Source organism: Henningerozyma blattae, chromosome 5 (genome assembly GCF_000315915.1).
Source record: "Henningerozyma blattae CBS 6284 chromosome 5, complete genome".
In the NCBI taxonomy this organism is placed as follows: domain Eukaryota; kingdom Fungi; phylum Ascomycota; class Saccharomycetes; order Saccharomycetales; family Saccharomycetaceae; genus Henningerozyma; species Henningerozyma blattae.
The window spans coordinates 223,097-241,197 of NC_020189.1; the positions used below are offsets into that span (position 1 = coordinate 223,097).

Consider the following 18,101-nt stretch of genomic DNA (forward strand, 5'->3'; position numbering starts at 1 on the left):
GAAATGCTCTATAATGTAGGGTATACGAAAATTAAAAATACAATGGGGGGAGTAAAAAGTTCTTTGTTTGGGGTTAATGTTAGCTTTTTAACGTAGCCTTTAACGTAGCGTCTTATGTATTAGGTGTGTAATATGTAGTATCGTGTAGCGTGTGAAGTGTAGGTTGTGATGTAGCGTATAATTCTTTAGGAAGCAATAATGGTTCGTCAGCTATAGATCTATAAATACTTTTGTAGTTCTAAAGAAAGAAATTGTATAAACACAATACTATTAGTAATTTATCATACGAATATATATATGTATAAATGACTATCAAGGTATTTCAAAAGTCTCTTTCAAGGAAAGTAACGTTGAATCAACTCTGCAAGATCTGTTCTGTTAGGTTTACACTGAGCCCCAGACTCCCTGTTCTTGCAAAATGTTCCTTACCCATAGTTAAGTCTAAGTTTAGAACTTCGAGATTGTAAGTTGAACTTTTGAAACTATTTCTCGACGTTCCTGGGGCTAGAATGTAGAAAACTCTTTGCAGATTTCCACTACTGAAGGATGCTTGTATTATTGTTCTCTCGTAAGGCTCTTCTGGAGTTGACAAATTTTTAGCAAAACGCCAAACACCATGTTTTTGTTTTTCCTTAAAAGGAAGCCATTGATCAGAATCGAATCAGGAAAATTTTCATACCGTCCACCAAATCATAAGCTACGAAATCACGTGAACGTTACCCGGCAGTCACGTGGGATGTACTTTTATCATTTAGGACGAACTATTTTTTTTATTTTTTTTTTTTTTTTATTTTTTTTAATTTTTATTTTTCTTTCCTTTTTGTTTTCTTTTTTTTTCTTTTTCCAAGTGTGAAAATTTTCATTGACATCTATCTATACGGTAACTTCTCTGGTTGTTTAGGATAGCAACCTCATCCCTCACAAAATTCGCAATCTCCTGTTTTGTTCTGTTTGGGTTGCATAATACTTTGTATCTGGATTTTTTTTTCCCTCTATTACATTTTAATTATTTTTTTTCAAATCATTTGGTTTCACATATTTTCATTCTATTTAGCTAGTCTATTTTGTTAGAAGAGAAAAAACATTTTAACTATTAATTACAACTATTTTAGATTAAGATTTTTTGATCTGTACTTTTTTTGTAGTTTTCTTTCAGTTTTTAGTTAGATTAAACCCAAACATACATATCATAATGTCTACTCCAGCTCAAGCTCAAGGTGGTGAAGTTCCAACTTTCAAATTAGTCTTAGTCGGTGATGGTGGTACCGGTAAGACAACTTTCGTTAAGAGACATTTGACTGGTGAATTCGAAAAGAAATATATTGCCACCATCGGTGTTGAAGTCCATCCTTTGTCTTTCTACACCAACTTTGGTGAAATCAAATTCGATTGTTGGGATACTGCCGGTCAAGAAAAATTCGGTGGTTTAAGAGATGGTTACTATATCAATGCTCAATGTGGTATTATCATGTTTGATGTCACTTCCAGAATCACTTACAAGAACGTTCCAAACTGGCACAGAGATTTAGTTAGAGTTTGTGAAAACATTCCAATTGTCTTATGTGGTAACAAGGTCGATGTCAAAGAAAGAAAAGTCAAGGCCAAGACCATCACTTTCCACAGAAAGAAGAACTTACAATACTACGATATCTCTGCTAAATCTAACTACAACTTTGAAAAACCTTTCTTATGGTTAGCTAGAAAATTGGCTGGTAACCCACAATTGGAATTCGTTGCTTCTCCAGCTTTGGCTCCACCAGAAGTTCAAGTCGATGAACAATTGATGCAACAATATCAACAAGAAATGGAACAAGCTACTGCTTTGCCATTACCAGATGAAGATGATGCTGATTTATAGATAAATTTCTAAGTTGGTTTTTTTTTATATATATAAAAACAGAAAAAAAATTAGGAAATATAAATTATCTCATATTAAAAAAAATAAAAATTTTTTAATTTTCAAATTCAAATGGTCTGTATAGTGACCTTTATTATATTAGTACTATAATTATTATTATCTTTTCAAGAAAAATTCCATAATTCTATTAATCTTAAATATCTTCCTCGTTACATTCTCCCACGAATATTTAAAAATATAACAAAAAAAAAATTATCAAGATATAAAATTAAATAATTAATTATATATTATTTATTAAATTCATTTAAGGGAATCCATATGTTCTCTCATACATTTATTTCTATATATATGCAATGGTTTCAAGTATAACCTGTAGTATACATACGTATTGTATTTCATAGGATTTTCCCACATAGATTTTCCATTTGACAATTCCGAAACGTTAGCAACAAATTCGACTTTTTCCTTTTTAAATATTTTGAAACTTTCAATTATTTAAAAACAAAAATAACAATAAAAAATAATAATCATAAAAAAGTTAGTGAATAACTCCTTTCCAGATCCGTCCAGACCCTGAATCATCTCAAGATGGCCACTATAGATTATAACGCTAATTCAAAACTTATATCAATTGCAAAAGATTTGGCAGCAGAACCTTCTGCTGATTACGAATCTCTAGAAATCAACGTTAATCAAATTAATAGACTAACCAAAGGGTTAATTGAAACAACAAATCCAAATTTTACTCCTGAACCAAATGCTGAATTATCAAAAGTTATTAAAGGCTTGTTTGATACTGGTATGAAAAATATTGCCCAACAGAAAAAATTACCTGAAGCTTTGAAAAATATTTCATTGGCTATTGATACCTCAACAACTAAAAGATACCCATGGGAGGCTTTTGCTATACAATTACAAGAATTACAATTCATGTTAAGACAAAAAGTAGATCTGGAATTGGTGACTTTGAAATATTTGGATGCTATTCAGGATTTAGATATGTTATTAAATACTGGGATGATTCATGCTGATGTCTTTTTAAGAAAAACGGATGCTCTATTAAGATTGAAACAATGGGAATTAGCAAGAATTGAATGTGAAAGAGGATTGTCTTTAGATCCAAAAAACCCAAAGTTGAATGCTCTAATGTTACAATGTGTTACACTTTTAGCAGAATATAATGGTGATATATAATATATTCCATATAATAACATTCAGAGCATCCTATCATTTAAATATCTAAAATAGAAAAGAAAACCAGCTATATAAACACTATGTAGCACACTAAAATAGGGAAAACGTAATAAAAAAAATATAAAATATTCATTCATTCCACAATAATTTTGATTTTAATGGTTCTATAAATATACGTGTCTCGCGTACTTCATTATTGGAACTGTAATCTTCATATAAGAATATATATATATCTTAATTAATTTTGATAGTATTTGCTATTACTATTAATTTTTTATTTAAAAAATTTCAAATACCGAATGCGATAAAAATTTGTAATAGAAAAAATATTATAAGACAAAAATTTATCATTGTTTTTAAGAAGTGATCTATTCAAAATTTTAAAAAAATACAACCATTTGTCATCATCAAAATTTCATGCATATAAAATGTCGTCTGTTTCTACGATACATGGTGGTTCCAATAAAGATTTAAATACCATAGTCAATTCTTTTATTGATAAATTAAAGAGAAGAGAAATTGAAGGTTCATATTTTATTGCATTAGAAACTCTACAATTCTTAAAAAGATTTTTATCAATAGCTCGTTGGAATAATATTAATGAATTAATCACAATAATTAGACAATTGGGTAATAAGATTGAAAAAGCTCAACCAACTGCTTTTGCATGTGGTAATGTAATTAGAAGAATTTTAGCATCTCTTCGAGATGAAATTGAAGAAGAAATAAGAGATGAGATTTCAACAACTTCTAATGTTTCAAATAGTACTGTTGCTGAACCAATGATTTCTTCTATGTTCAACTTATTACAAAAGCCAGAAGAATCTAAAAATATATTGAATAAATTAAATAATACAAAAAGTAAAACTGATTTCCGTCAAATTGCTATTCAATCGATTAAAGATCTAATTGACGAAATTACAAACATCAATGATGGTATTCATCAAATTGCTATTGATTTAATTCATGATCATGAAATTCTTTTAACTCCGACTCCAGAATCAAAAACTGTTTTGAAATTTTTAATTAAAGCTCGTGAACGTAATAATAGAAAGTTCAGCGTTTTAGTTACAGAAGGTTATCCAAATAATACATCCAAGGCTCATGAATTTGCTAAGAAATTAGCTTCTTACAACATTGACACTACAATTATACCAGACTCTGCTGTATTTGCCTTGATGTCAAGAGTAGGTAAAGTTATTATTGGTACTAAAGGTGTATTCATTAATGGTGGTGCTATTTTATCAAGTAGTGGCGTATCATCCGTTTGTGAGTGTGCTCATGAATTTAAAACTCCGGTGTTTGCTGTCAGTGGTCTATATAAATTGTCACCATTGTATCCATACGATGTCAACAAATTAATGGAATATGGTGGCAGTGATAAGATTATGAGTAAGATGGATCCTTCGAATAGATTAGACACTATTAATCCTATTAGTGATTATGTACCACCTGAAAATATTGATATATTTATTACAAATATCGGTGGGTTTGCACCAAGTTTTATTTATAGAGTTGCATGGGATAATTATAAACAGATCGATGTTAATTTGGAAGATAAAGAGTAAATGGTACAGTATCATTATCCATTAAATGCATGATATATAATAAGTAATTGAATTGTATAGTAATAACATTTTAATACGCCAATTATTTAATACGAAAAGCCTATTCTTCTTACAAATTACCTATTTGGGAATAGTTGAACCCATTCCTGTTTTCATACTCCGAGCGTACTTTTTTTTTTTTGTAAGAGGATCATTCAAACTAAATAATTAAAAAGTAGGTAAAAGAGAATGGTTATCCCTTTTTATAAGTGAAGATCAGCGCTAAGATAGAAAGGTAATTAATCAAGAAAACAAGAATGAGTAAAATAGTTGTATTTGGTGGTAACGGACTTTTAGGTAAACGTATTTGTCAAGAAAGTGTTAACCGTGGTTTAAAAGTTTATTCTATTACTCGGAGCGGCAAAACACCAACATTCAATAGTCCTGCAAAGCCTAATGAATGGGTAGATAAAGTCAATTGGTTAAAAGGTGATTTGTTTGACCCTCATTCTTACAAATCTGTTCTAATGGGTGCAGACCACGTAGTGCATAGCGTGGGAATTCTATTTGAAGGTGCTGGTTACAAGAAATTGGCAAATGCCCCTATCACTTCCCTCCCGGGAGTCATATGGGATGAGGTCTGTAAAGGTCCTGAACAACCTAATCCGTTTGAGACTGAACCATTAACGTATCACAACGTTAACACTCGTGCAGCTACTCTATTATGCGACACAGTTAGCGAGGTTGCCAAGCATACCAAATCAACGATATCGTTCTCTTATATCTCAGCACATAACGGTTCTCCATTGATACCACAGGGATACATTGACTCCAAGAGAGCTGCTGAACATCATATATTACATCACTCCGATCCTGAATATGTCCGTCCTTTGATTCTCAGACCAGGGTTTATGTATGACCAAGAAGAGGGCTTGCTTGACAACCCTCGTTATGCTATCTCGAATGTGGTAGGGCTGGGCAACTGCTTTGGTATGATTCCAGCGCCACTCACTACTCAGCAGGTAGCCGCCCAGCTGGTATCTCGACTAGGCGACCCTCAAGCCTGCGGCGTTGTCTCTGCCGATGAGTTGGCCAAGCCTGTTCTGGTTTAAACGCACATCCTTACATGTGAAATTTGCATTATTTTGTTCTATATTTTTAATTCCTGCTACTACCGTACACCAGCATTGCGTCGTTTTTTTTCCACGTTTTTTTTCGTCTTCGCACCATTTCGATTTTTCACATTTTTATCACCAAATACGGTGCGGAAATTTGAATATTCTAAGGACTAGAGAGAGAAACTGGCCTTGGAAATTTTGCAACTTGCTAATTCAATGCCTCTCTTAATATTATCAATCTTATTGAGAGGAGAGGCAGTAGAACAGAAATATTTCTGAATTGCTTTAAGAAAGTTATATATAAATTGTACTTACAATTTAGTTTTAAGTTTATATTATTATTTGAAATAAGCATATAAAACAAACGCAAAAATGGTATGTTAATGCCCTCTAATTGGTGATTATTTCAAGGAAGGATCATTACTTTTTACCTGTCAATTTGTTTTACCATATAAAACTAATTTACTTTGGATGATCCTGCGCTGAAATGTATTGAAAAATTGATTATGTTGAATGATTTTACTAACAATTGTGTAATATAATCTTGATTATTCAAGATTTTAACATGTACTTTTTAATAGGCTAAAGTTCACGGTTCTCTAGCTCGTGCTGGTAAAGTTAAGTCTCAAACTCCAAAGGTTGAAAAAACTGAAAAGCCAAAAAACCCAAAGGGTAGAGCTTACAAGAGAATGTTGTACAACAGAAGATTCGTTAATGTCACCTTGACTAACGGTAAGAGAAAGATGAACCCATCTCCAAACCAAGGTTAAGTCTCTTAATTTATAAATTTTAACTATACTTAATATTTATATTTTATCTATATTTCATTTATATAATTTTGATCATTTCCTTAAAACAACATTTAAAAAACCTACAATACAATTATTTGCTAATGGCTGATCTCAAAGAAGAAAAAAGTATCTTTTTCTGTATTGACTTTGTTAAGAAGTATATATCATTTTGACCTCATCGGTTATTTATATAAGCATCTTGAAAATTTTATAAAATACTGTAAACATGGATGAAATTCAACAAAATAAGAGCCAGTAATATTTAGAGCAAGAAACATGTCAGAAGTTGAACAAGATTTCTCAAAGGAAAATATCTTAGAATTAACTACAAATTTGAAAGTTGAATTTGTAAAGAAATACACTACAAATGAATCATTACTAGCAATAAATAGTAAAACAAAATTACAAAATTCAGATGAAAACCTTGAGTTAGCCAAACTTACCAAGCTAATCAGATCAATCGCTACCAAAATAGGTATATTATTAAATCCAGGTAAATTTGTGGAAAAGAATTATACCATTTTCTATAAGGAATTACAAAACTTTTCAAACCATATATTTTTCTTATTATCACTTTTACCATTATTTTATAAAAACCCATCTGTTTATCCATCATATTTTTTAAATGATTTAAACAAATTAATTATTAATTTAATGGAGAATATTTCAAAATTATGTATTGAAATTGAATTATTATCAGATGACTCGATTGATAACGAAGCAAAAGAAGAACGTAATGAAGAGAGATTAATTCCAATCGGTTTAATTTGGAATTCTTGTGATTCTTTATTAGAATTATCTGAAATTGGCCCCACTGGTGTTCTATCAAAATTAATAACGAAAAACTCTACATTACTTAATGACGTATTGGAAGAAATTGATGACTGGTTAGTGGAACCTTCATTAGGTAATGAAGATTTCCTTGTAGATGAATATTCCTCTGATGAAGAAGATAAAGATGATAGCAAGTTAAACCCTATTGATGATTCTAATGATAATGAAGAAATCCTAAAAGTTGTGGTCCCATTTGTTAAAGATTGGCAGAAAAATATTAAATTGATTAAATTATTGTTCTCATCATTTATCAAGTCAATTAAGGAAAATAATACAAAGTCATCCAAATTTAAATCATCGAGTAATCAAGGTGAAATATTGGATTCTTTGAATGCTTTGCATGATAATATTAGTGAATCGGTAGACATCTTAGTTTCGGATATATTATCATCTGATACTTTTATTGACGTCCAAACAGATTTCAATGAGGAAATTGAAAAACTAAATGAATACTTAAAGAAAATGGTCAAGGCAATTAAGAATTTAAATTCTAATGATGAAAAAAGAAATAAATGGCTTAATGTTTGGGAAATCAAGTACTTTGAAAAAAACTAATAGATCCTCGTTTTTAATTGAGTTTGTAAATTAAAATTTATTGTTTTATAGTTACAGAAATATACATACATATCTACCTATAAATATATAATAAATACGCAAAAAGAGTTAACACGCAGAAATAAAGATAGAATGCACATTGCGACTTGCTCTTATTTGAATGAATTTTACTCTGTTATACAACTTTATCATAGTACTACCAATCATCTCCGTTATCATAATCATCGTCATTTCCTACCTTATTTTTCTTTTATTCAATGCAGCAGCCAATGCATCAGCTAATGAGCCGCCGGGAGCACTACCTGGTGGTGCCATACCACCTCCAGTAGTGTGAGAACTTGCTGGTGATGGCTCACCCTTAGCTTCACGTAGTAATGCAGATGGCTTATCCAATTGACTCTTGTCAACTTTACGTAAATTGCCTATACCTGAACTTCTGATTGATGCTAATAATGCATCTCTACCGGTATCCCCCGAGCTAGGTGGTAATGATGGCGCAGAATCACCACTAGACATAGAAGGAGGTGGTGGAGGAGGCGGAGGTGGGCCTCCACCATTGGATTGTGGCTGTTGTAAGAACGCCGGAGGCGGAGGTGGGGGCACAGATCCATTGTTATTCATTTGCAGATCATTTGGTCTTGACGCCATTGGAGGAGCTGGGGGAGGAGGATTAGATCCGTAACCATTCGTGTGTTGATCGTTATTCCTAGATGGCATTGGTGGTGCTGGTTGTTGTCTCTGATCATAATTTCTGGATGGCATTGGTGGTGGCCCATTCGATTCGGGACGTTGACCAAACGAAGTAGGAGGAGGGGGAGGTATCGAGGAATTGTTATCTGCATAATAATTATTAGAAGGTCTTTGACCAAAAGTAGTCGGAGGAGGAGTAGGCGTCGAATTACGTTCCTCACGTTGAGGAGGTGGCAGTGGCTGATATGAATTATGCTGTGGTGGTGGTATTTCTTGGTATGAGTTTTGATTAAGTCTTGAACTTCTAGGTGGAGGTGGTGGGGCTGGACCCCTTCTCTGAGGACCTTGTGAGCCCTGTCTATTTGAATTATTACCATAACCACCCATTTGATCTTGTTGTGAAGATGAAGTATGCCTCTTTGGAGGTGGGGGTGGAGCAGGCCCTCTTCTCGGAGCAGGAGGTGGTGGTCCATTATTTCTAGCGGGAGGTGGAGGTCCATTGTTTCTAGCAGGTGGTAGTGGTGCATTGTTATTTCTTGAAGGAGGAGGAGGGCCATTGTTATTTCTAGCTGGTAATGATGGAGTTGGCCTATTATAACTGTTATTGTTATAATTATCATTACGATTATCGTGGCTGTTTCGGTTGTTATAGTCGTTATGGTTATCGTAATCATTACGGTTATCATAATTGTTCCGATTATCATAGCTATTGCGGTTATTGTAACTATTGCGGTTATCATTATTATTATTATTATTATTATTATTAGTATATCCAGGTTGAGAAGGTGGCTTTGGAGTAGGGCGATGGCCAGCAGGCAGTGGGGGTGCAATAGCTTGAGCACCAGCTGGAATTGGGAAGGGTAATGCGTTCTTATTATTACCTTGTTGTCCAGGGGTCGGTGGTAACGAGCTACGAAGAGGTGTAGTAGGTGTAGTGGAGGCAGTTGATGATTCCCGTGCTACAGTTGGATGTACTACAGGTGGGCGGTCTTGGATTGGTGGTAGTGCATGAGATGTTGGTGTTACTGCCGGAGACCCTTGAGATGTTGGAGGTGCTGGAGGTGCTGGTGGTGCTCCACTGTTGTTATTCATGAATTTAGGATCCAAAGGTGGGAGTTGGCGTAAAGGTTTTGATGACGGGCTATTACTTTTACTAGTCTCCTCTTCATCACTAGAGGTAACTTCTGAAGAATTATTGGCAAATCCACCAGGAACATTGGATAGAGCTCCCGGTGGGGGTGGGGGAGGGGCTTTGTTTTTTGTTATTGGAGCTGTTGGACCAGCACTATAGTCATATCGCCTTCTTTGATTATCGATCATAGACTCCCCACGAGGGCCTTGTACAACTTTATTTGCATTTTCAGCCTTTAATTTATTTGTTAAAGCGATTGCATTTTTATTGCTAATAGTCTTTTTCGAGCCATATTTCTCTCTTTTTTGAACTCTTTTTAAGAAGTGTGAGGCTTCGCTTATGTCTTCAAATAAAAGACCCGCATAACATTCTTCAAGTTCAAAAGTATGGAAAAAAGTTCTATCCTGATTATATTCAAAATTCACATATAATTCTTGATCCCACACAACTCCTCCATTGCTATGAATGTCTACCAGTTTCAAAAAATATGTATTACCAACTAAATCATCTACCAGTGCTACTGCACCGGAGAGTCCAGTATAAGTCCATTCATTTGGATTTGGGTATGCAATATACAGTCTTGCGACAGCAACATCGATGATTTTATTCGATGATTTAGGTAATGACCTTTTGATGACTTCCTTGTCGTTTGTATTTAGTAAACCCATATATAATAATAATAGCAATAATTAATTATGTGTTTTATTTAAGGTTTATCAAAGTTGAGTGTATTACGCACAGGCTTGGTTTGTGTTCAGTGATGGTGTCTAAAAATCTTATCTGTTGAGAAGGATATCGGAAATCTTCTCGTTTTCACTTCAATAACACTTTACAATTGATACCTATTTTTAGCAAACTTTCTTACTCTTGTCCATAAAAACTAATTATTACTAAATGTATTCAGTTATTTAGTATTATAATTCAGCTTAAATTATTATTCAATGAATTATTGTTGGTAAATGGTTCTAGATTTGATTTAACCACATGCAATTCATATTCGCAATTGAAATTCTGTTTTTTCCGTTTCCTTTTTCTAATTTCACCCCTTTCAATCAATCCGAGCCGAGCAAGTTAATATAACTGGGTTGACAAGGTCAAGATTGAAGACCAACTTTTAAAAAATTAATATATGTTGTGGGAGTTTAGATCCTAGAGACTGTATTATTCAGAAATATCTATAACGACAGGATAAATAGGTAATGTATATAATAGCGGTATTAGCAGGCACATCTTGAAGTAAATATATCCTGAGTTATACCAAGAGCCTATTTTGTGAGGTTCGGACAATGGCTAATTGTGTGGTTTCAGCGAGAGCAATTTGAGGTTTACGCAGAGGCAGCCTGTGGAATTTGCACAGAGGAACTTCCTATAATTTGCACAGAGGAACTTCCTATAATTTGCACAGAGGAACTTCCTATAATTTGCACAGAGGAACTTCCTATAATTTGCACAGAGGAAACTTGTGAAATTACACAGGGGTGGTTTGTAAAAATTGAGAAAGAGCAGTATGTGAGGTTTAGATATAGTCAACCTGTGAGGTTTAAACAAGGCCGGCCTGTGAGGTTTGGACAAGAAGGGCATATGAGGTTTTGAAAAGTGGCATATGAGGCTTAAACAAACACTAAATTTATTGATATAGAGCTGCTATAAACTAGCAAAGAACTGAAGAACAAAAATTATATAAAGGTCTTATACTTCATGTAACTTAAAGCAAAATCATTGTAATTTTTAAAAAAGTTAAATCAAAGCATCAACTTAATTGAGCTAGAAGAAAAATTGCATCTAAATATACAGGCCTTGGTTTGTAAGGTGGAAATTTTGTAGCAACATTTAAGAAGAAATTGGTTATTGTGCAAGTTAGTAGCATGCTTTAATTTGTAACGTTTTACTCAAAGGTCATATCCTAAGAGTTCTACTACAAGCGTTCTCGAACAAGAAGCTCGGTTATGACCGTATATTGGCCTAACTACCGAGGATTGTATTCTGGCTAATATTTACTGAGCTAAACCAAAGTTGGTGTTTCATATAGTATCTGGCACATTATAAGGCACAGATCTCTGTTAGCTATTTTTCTTACACTGTAGATATCTTTCTACAGGTCACGTTATGTGTACACTGGCAATATAACCTCGGAAGCCCAAATGTCTAAAATTTCTGAGCTTAGTATGTTTATCGCTTATCTTTTTCCTCATGTCTTGGCTTATTACTTTATTTTTTACCAAGAATTTCATTTGTTGACGTTTCCTAATTTGGTGCGTTCTCGCTGCGCTAATTTTTAGACATTCGGAAAAATGCCGAAGCCAGCCATGTTTTCAAATGCCAGCAAAAAATCTCGATGACAGTAACTAAGCCAAACTCCTGGGTTACTGATATTTATAGTTTATCTTATTCCGGGGTATGGACCAGCATTTGCTTGGTAAGTGTATTCTTGGAACAGGAGTTCATTTGAGCCAAAATTTATGAAGATTGTTCATGTTAACTGGTTCATTGAACACTTACATGTAATTATTTTTTTTTACATCAAATTCTATTATGGTATTCTATAGAAAAAAACTATTTTCAGATTCAAAAATAATAATAAACCAGGGTGAAAATCCTGTGAATCTGTTGTGTTTGTTTTAAAATAGATGATATTTACGTAGCTCATTTGTATAGTAGTAGTTTTATTGTTTGTTTGTTTTTTTTCACGTTGCTTGCTTTCCAGATAAAGCAAGAAAACAGATCAATTGATCAGGATTTCAACCTGAAACAATTAAAAATTTAAAGATATAAAAATGAGCGCTTTATAGAAATATTTATTTTTTTTGTTTCAACCTCATTCTTTTAAATAAATTTTTTGAAAAAGAGCAAAAAATTAACTAAGACATATCAACTTCAATAATAATCAACTGATTTCAATAAGCAAACCTACATTGAGTTATTATACTTAATTATACGTTCCTTCATTTTTCTTTTAAAAAAAAAACTTACACTCACTTCCACTCTTTTCAATTAAACATAGTATTATACTATCCTTCCATTCACTTTAATTTACTTTAAAATTTAACCAACTAATACATATATTATTCACTCTTTTAATTAATATTGATTATTATTTCATCCAATAAAAATGTACTCAACTATTTCCTCATTCGCTCTTTTATTTACATTTTTAATCTCGTTAGTTTTTGCTTTCGATGCTGATTCTAATAAAAATGTTGCTGTTTACTGGGGTCAGAACTCCGCCGGTGATCAAGAATCCCTAGCAACTTACTGTTTATCTAATGATGCTGATATATTCCTTTTATCTTTTATTTATGAATTCCCTTCCCTTGGTTTAAATTTCGCAAATGCTTGTACAAATACTTTTTCTGATGGTTTGTTGCATTGTCCTGAAATTGCACAAGATATTAAGACATGTCAATCCCTAGGTAAGAAAGTTTTATTATCCATGGGTGGTGCTTCTGGTGCATATGGGTTTTCTGGTGATGCGCAAGCAGAAGAATTTGCTACCACTTTGTGGAATACTTTTGGTGAAGGTAATGATTCCTCTGTTGAACGTCCATTTGATGATGCTATTGTTGATGGGTTCGATTTTGATATTGAAAATAACAATGGTATTGGTTACGCAGCTTTAGTTTCTAAATTAAGAACATTATTTGAAGAAGGTTCTAAACGTTACTACATTTCTGCTGCTCCACAATGTCCATATCCTGATGTCTCTGTTGGTGATTTGTTAGCCAATTCTGATGTTGATTTTGCTTTCATTCAATTCTACAACAATTATTGTAATGTTGATAAACAATTTAACTGGGATACTTGGGCTGATTTTGCTGCTAATATTTCACCAAACCCAAATATTAAATTGTACTTAGGTTTACCAGGTTCAGCAACTGCAGCTGGTTCCGGTTACGTTTCTGATATGTCTAGTTTAGCTTCTGTTGTTGAAAGTATTTCCACCTCCTCAAATTTTGGTGGTATTAGTTTATGGGATGCTTCTCAAGCTTTTAGTAATAAAATTGATGGTATTTCTTACGTGGAAGAAATGAAAAATATCTTAAATGATAATGCAAATTCTGGATCATTAGTTTCTTCTACTGTTTCATCTGCTGCTCCTTCTACTTCAACTGAAGTTCAATCTACTGCTACTACTTCTTCTCCAGCGGAATCTATTGTAATAACTTCTTCTCCAATTGAATCCAGCACTGCCACTTCTTCTACCACTATATCCTCTGCTACAACTTCTGCTCCAGTTTTAGTTGAAACTACTACAGTTACTCCAATGACTACAACCACTTCCACTGTTACTGCTAATCCATCAACTTCTGCTTCTCAAACGAACACTCCACATCAAACAACTACTTTAGATGGCTCTTCTCAAGTGACATCAGCCCCAGTTATTACTACTCAAGCTTCTAATACTGCTGTTCCAACCGAACGTACCACTACTACCATAGTCCCATCTCCAAGTGCTACACAACCAGGTTCTGTTGCCCATATTATTGCTCAAGAAATGAATGCTAGATATGCTGCAGGCCAATTTGATGGTAAAGAATTACCATGTATTGATGGTTCAATTGCATGTTCTTCTGATGGTAGCTTTGCCATTTGTAATTACGGTGAATGGGTAATAATGGAATGTGCCGCTGGCACTACATGTTATGCATTTGATCAAGACGATACTGTCACAACAGGTTGTAACTTTATCAGTTTAAGAGATAACTTCTTTTAAGCACTACTCGTAATTGCATACTTATAAACAACTTTGAAAAATATTGCATATTTTCGTCCATTCATTAATACTTTTTACCATATCTCATTGGCTGTAACAATATAAACATTTCATTAAGTTAATCTTTTTTTTTTACTCTAACTACTATTCTTAATCTTTAATTCAATTTAAAAGCTATCACTCATTAGCTATCATTATCATTATTAGTTTCATATCATCTCTTTTTTATTTTCTAACATTAAACTAATATACTTCATTGTATACTAATTTAAATTCATTTATTGCTTTATTTATTATTATTATTATATATATATATATATATATATATTATTTTTATAATCTATAAAAATATATTGATGACTTTTATCCAATTTAAAGAAATTTTTATAATTAAATTACCGAGTTTAAACGTTTAGTTGTTATATTACATAATTAATATACAAAAAAAAATATTTTTATAAATTAAATATAGATGAAAAAATTGTGAATAACTATTTATGAGTTAAATAATATGCATAAACACGGGATCTGATTTCAGCTTCACCAGGATCTTCTTCAAACATTGGTTTCCAATTAACCATTTCAATTTGTTGTGGTACTAAATCATATTCTTTAGCAGTTTCGAAGAACCCCAAATCTGCATCCAATAACCAAGGCCTATGTGGTGAAAATACAACTAAAGCTTTACCATCTTTAGCTAATAGATCTTTTGTAGTTTGTAATAATTTATGATGTTCGGTATGATTGAATACTAAATCACTCAATATAATCAAAGAAAATTTACCATCAACATGTTTAGTAATTGGAGTATAATCATTACCCCAAATATAACCTTCAACTACAATATTTCTCTTTTGTTCTTGTAATGTCTTTTCAGTTTCATCAGTAGAAAGAAGTTCACCATTATAACATTCATGGTCAACATTATATTGAATATTCTGAACTAAATCGATATCTGGATAATCAGTACATACTACTTTCTTGGCACCAATTAATGAACAAACTAGAGAAGGTAAAGCACTGGCGGCTCCTAATTCCAGTACAGTTTTATCTTTGCATAATTCTGGGTATTTATCTAGATGTTTTGCAGAATATATACCAGCATTCCATAATAAATGGCCCCATAAAGGAGAGTTACCAATTAAACGTAAATTTATATCTTCTCTTTTGGAAGTGGATTCCTTTGGTATGACTTCTCTTTTATAATTAGCAAAATGGGCTTTTGGTTTTTCTGGTAGGAAATTTTCAGGTTCATCAAAAAGTCCGCCTCCAGTCAGAGATTCAACATCAGACATTATTGTGTGAGTTTTAATTTTATGATTATTTTCAGTTCTTTTTATTTGCTATTGCCTTTTTTTTTTTTTTTTTTTTTTTTTTGTTTTTAAAATTTCTAAATCTTTCAATATTTTTCACTGTTATGGAAAGCTCATCGAATTTTGGAAATTCGTGAAAATTACAACTCGGGAATTATTTGTTACTAACCCCGATGATGAGCGGTTATGAAAGAATGGAAGATCGGATTCACTAACAATTCTCGGGGTAAAAAGGGTTCATCTTGCCTTGCTATAATCATGGAGAAAGAAAAAAAAGTATAAAAAGGATAACTTATAAATGATGGTGATACAGTAGAATAACTTTTTTTAAAAATAAAAACAACAACAACAACAACAAACACCTTTACAATCCAAAAAAAAATGGCCTCGACTCAAGAAGGTTTTGAAGAGAGTTGTTTGAGAATTACAAAGAGAATAGAAGGGGTGTTCTTTATTATCACACTAAATAATCCATCGAAATTGAATGCCTTAACTGGAGATGATTTCGTGTATCTTGGTTCTTTATTAGATGAAGCGAATTCTAATGATCAAATATATTTCACTGTTCTTCAAGGAACGGGAAGGTATTTTTCCAGTGGAGGTGATTTTTCATCTATCACATCTTTACAATATAAATCCAAAGATGCTTTAAAAACATGGGTTTCAGAATACCTTTCAAGAGATTTATATACTTGTGATCAATTTTATCAACATAAAAAAGTGTTAATCTGTTGTTTAAATGGTCCTGCAGTTGGGTTATCAGCAGCATTAGTAGCACTTTGCGATATTGTTTATTCCATAAATGAAAAAGTTTTCCTTTTATATCCCTTTTCTAACTTGGGGTTATTGACAGAAGGCTGTACTAGTGTTTCATTACCTGCAAAACTTGGGAATAATATTAGTTTGGAAAGACTAATATTTAGTGAACCAATTAAATATGATCTTTTGAAAAATAATATAATTACCAAGAATTATAATATGGATGATCCAATTAAATTTAATGAACAAGTTTTAAAAGATTTAAAGAAAAGAACAGCTTCATTATATTTACCAAGTTGTTTAGGAATGAAACAATTGATTCAATCTCAAACTGGATTACAAGATAAACTATCAAGAGCTAATGCTAATGGTGTTAATAGATCATTGCCACAATGGGTAGCTGGTGAACCTCAAAGAAGGTTTGAACAAATTATATCAAAACAAAGAATACACAAATTGTGAGGGAGTCTTTTTTTTTTTTTTTTTTTTTTTTTTGTTGTAAATTTTATATATATATATATATATTTACTACTATATTTTTTATATTGATATTGTAACAATACTCTGGGAATTCAAATTTAACTCCGAAGAGAATTAATAATTACCCCGCATATAAAATCAAAGAGAACTCCGAGTAAAAAAAATTCTCGTACATACACATATATATATATAGGGGATTCTAAAAAAGGTATAAACCATTATTTAACAATTAACTAAAAATAAAAGCAAAAAGCAAACAGAATACGTATAATGATGAAAGAATTGAATTCAAATAAAATCCAATATTCTATTGATGGTCCCTTATTCATTATCAAATTGAATTGTCCTCGAAGTTTAAATGCATTAGGTGGAATTGATTATATATATTTGGCCACGTTATTAGAAAAAGCAGAAAAAACCCCTGAAATTTATTTTACAGTATTACAAAGTACTGGAAGATATTTTTCTAGTGGAGCAGATTTTGGTAGTATCTCCAAGGCTAATGAATTAAATGAGCCACCATTGTTATTATGGTTGGATAATTTTTTATCTCGAAATACATTTGTTACAGATAAGTTTGCCAAACATTCCAAGATTCTTGTCTGTTGTTTAAATGGGCCTGCAATTGGATTTTCTGCTGCATTGGTAGCGTTGTGTGATATTGTTTATTCAATGAATGATAAAGTGTTTCTATTATGTCCCTTTGCTAATTTAGGACTTGTCACTGAAGGTGGGACTTGTATAACATTACCATTAAAATTGGGTAATAATTTAGCTTTTGAAAAATTAATGTTTAGTGAACCAATTACATTTGATGATTTGAAAGGAAAGATAATTAACAAGAATTATAATTTACAAGATGTTAATGAGTTTAATATGTGTGTTCTTAAATATTTGAAAGACAAAATTGAGAAATTATATTTACCAAGTTTAACAAATATGAAAAATTTGATTCAAAACACTACGGCACAACTTTTAAGTAGTGCGAATTCTAATGAAGTGAATGAAGCTATGAAATATTGGGTTGATGGAGAACCACCAAGAAGGTTTGTTGAATTGAAATCTAAAAAGAGAACAAATAAGATGTGAATTTGTGAGAACTATATAGGGAAGTAATGT

General features: G+C 32.2%; 11 protein-coding genes across 11 annotated transcripts; 9 read left to right on the top strand and 2 right to left on the bottom strand.

Moving 5' to 3' along the window:
• Positions 1–1,192: 1,192 nt before the first annotated feature.
• On the top strand, positions 1,193–1,858 carry GSP1 (Ran GTPase GSP1; the record flags this gene model as incomplete). Its single annotated transcript, XM_004180629.1, has 1 exon — positions 1,193–1,858. The coding sequence occupies one exon, from the start codon at positions 1,193–1,195 to the stop codon at positions 1,856–1,858; it is 666 nt and encodes a 221-aa protein (XP_004180677.1).
• A 588-nt stretch (positions 1,859–2,446) lies between these two features.
• Positions 2,447–3,052, top strand: SEC72 (Sec63 complex subunit SEC72; the record flags this gene model as incomplete). The annotated part of the gene is made up of 1 exon (XM_004180630.1): positions 2,447–3,052. The coding sequence occupies one exon, from the start codon at positions 2,447–2,449 to the stop codon at positions 3,050–3,052; it is 606 nt and encodes a 201-aa protein (XP_004180678.1).
• A 428-nt stretch (positions 3,053–3,480) lies between these two features.
• Positions 3,481–4,620, top strand: GCD7 (translation initiation factor eIF2B subunit beta; the record flags this gene model as incomplete). The annotated part of the gene is made up of 1 exon (XM_004180631.1): positions 3,481–4,620. The coding sequence occupies one exon, from the start codon at positions 3,481–3,483 to the stop codon at positions 4,618–4,620; it is 1,140 nt and encodes a 379-aa protein (XP_004180679.1).
• A 296-nt stretch (positions 4,621–4,916) lies between these two features.
• On the top strand, positions 4,917–5,711 carry COQ11 (ubiquinone biosynthesis protein COQ11; the record flags this gene model as incomplete). Its single annotated transcript, XM_004180632.1, has 1 exon — positions 4,917–5,711. The coding sequence occupies one exon, from the start codon at positions 4,917–4,919 to the stop codon at positions 5,709–5,711; it is 795 nt and encodes a 264-aa protein (XP_004180680.1).
• Positions 5,712–6,089: 378 nt separating this feature from the next.
• Positions 6,090–6,487, top strand: RPS30A (40S ribosomal protein eS30; the record flags this gene model as incomplete). Its single annotated transcript, XM_004180633.1, has 2 exons — positions 6,090–6,092; positions 6,299–6,487. The coding sequence occupies 2 exons, from the start codon at positions 6,090–6,092 to the stop codon at positions 6,485–6,487; spliced, it is 192 nt and encodes a 63-aa protein (XP_004180681.1).
• A 297-nt stretch (positions 6,488–6,784) lies between these two features.
• On the top strand, positions 6,785–7,897 carry TBLA0E01030 (uncharacterized protein; the record flags this gene model as incomplete). Its single annotated transcript, XM_004180634.1, has 1 exon — positions 6,785–7,897. The coding sequence occupies one exon, from the start codon at positions 6,785–6,787 to the stop codon at positions 7,895–7,897; it is 1,113 nt and encodes a 370-aa protein (XP_004180682.1).
• Positions 7,898–8,131: 234 nt separating this feature from the next.
• Positions 8,132–10,387, bottom strand: LAS17 (actin-binding protein LAS17; the record flags this gene model as incomplete). Its single annotated transcript, XM_004180635.1, has 1 exon — positions 8,132–10,387. One exon carries the CDS (start codon positions 10,385–10,387, stop codon positions 8,132–8,134), a length of 2,256 nt encoding a protein of 751 aa, XP_004180683.1.
• Positions 10,388–12,828: 2,441 nt separating this feature from the next.
• CTS1 (chitinase) lies at positions 12,829–14,430 on the top strand (the record flags this gene model as incomplete). The annotated part of the gene is made up of 1 exon (XM_004180636.1): positions 12,829–14,430. One exon carries the CDS (start codon positions 12,829–12,831, stop codon positions 14,428–14,430), a length of 1,602 nt encoding a protein of 533 aa, XP_004180684.1.
• Positions 14,431–14,921: 491 nt separating this feature from the next.
• On the bottom strand, positions 14,922–15,725 carry NNT1 (S-adenosylmethionine-dependent methyltransferase; the record flags this gene model as incomplete). Its single annotated transcript, XM_004180637.1, has 1 exon — positions 14,922–15,725. One exon carries the CDS (start codon positions 15,723–15,725, stop codon positions 14,922–14,924), a length of 804 nt encoding a protein of 267 aa, XP_004180685.1.
• Positions 15,726–16,124: 399 nt separating this feature from the next.
• Positions 16,125–16,964, top strand: TBLA0E01070 (enoyl-CoA hydratase/isomerase family protein; the record flags this gene model as incomplete). Its single annotated transcript, XM_004180638.1, has 1 exon — positions 16,125–16,964. The coding sequence occupies one exon, from the start codon at positions 16,125–16,127 to the stop codon at positions 16,962–16,964; it is 840 nt and encodes a 279-aa protein (XP_004180686.1).
• A 288-nt stretch (positions 16,965–17,252) lies between these two features.
• Positions 17,253–18,071, top strand: TBLA0E01080 (enoyl-CoA hydratase/isomerase family protein; the record flags this gene model as incomplete). The annotated part of the gene is made up of 1 exon (XM_004180639.1): positions 17,253–18,071. The coding sequence occupies one exon, from the start codon at positions 17,253–17,255 to the stop codon at positions 18,069–18,071; it is 819 nt and encodes a 272-aa protein (XP_004180687.1).
• Positions 18,072–18,101: the final 30 nt, after the last annotated feature.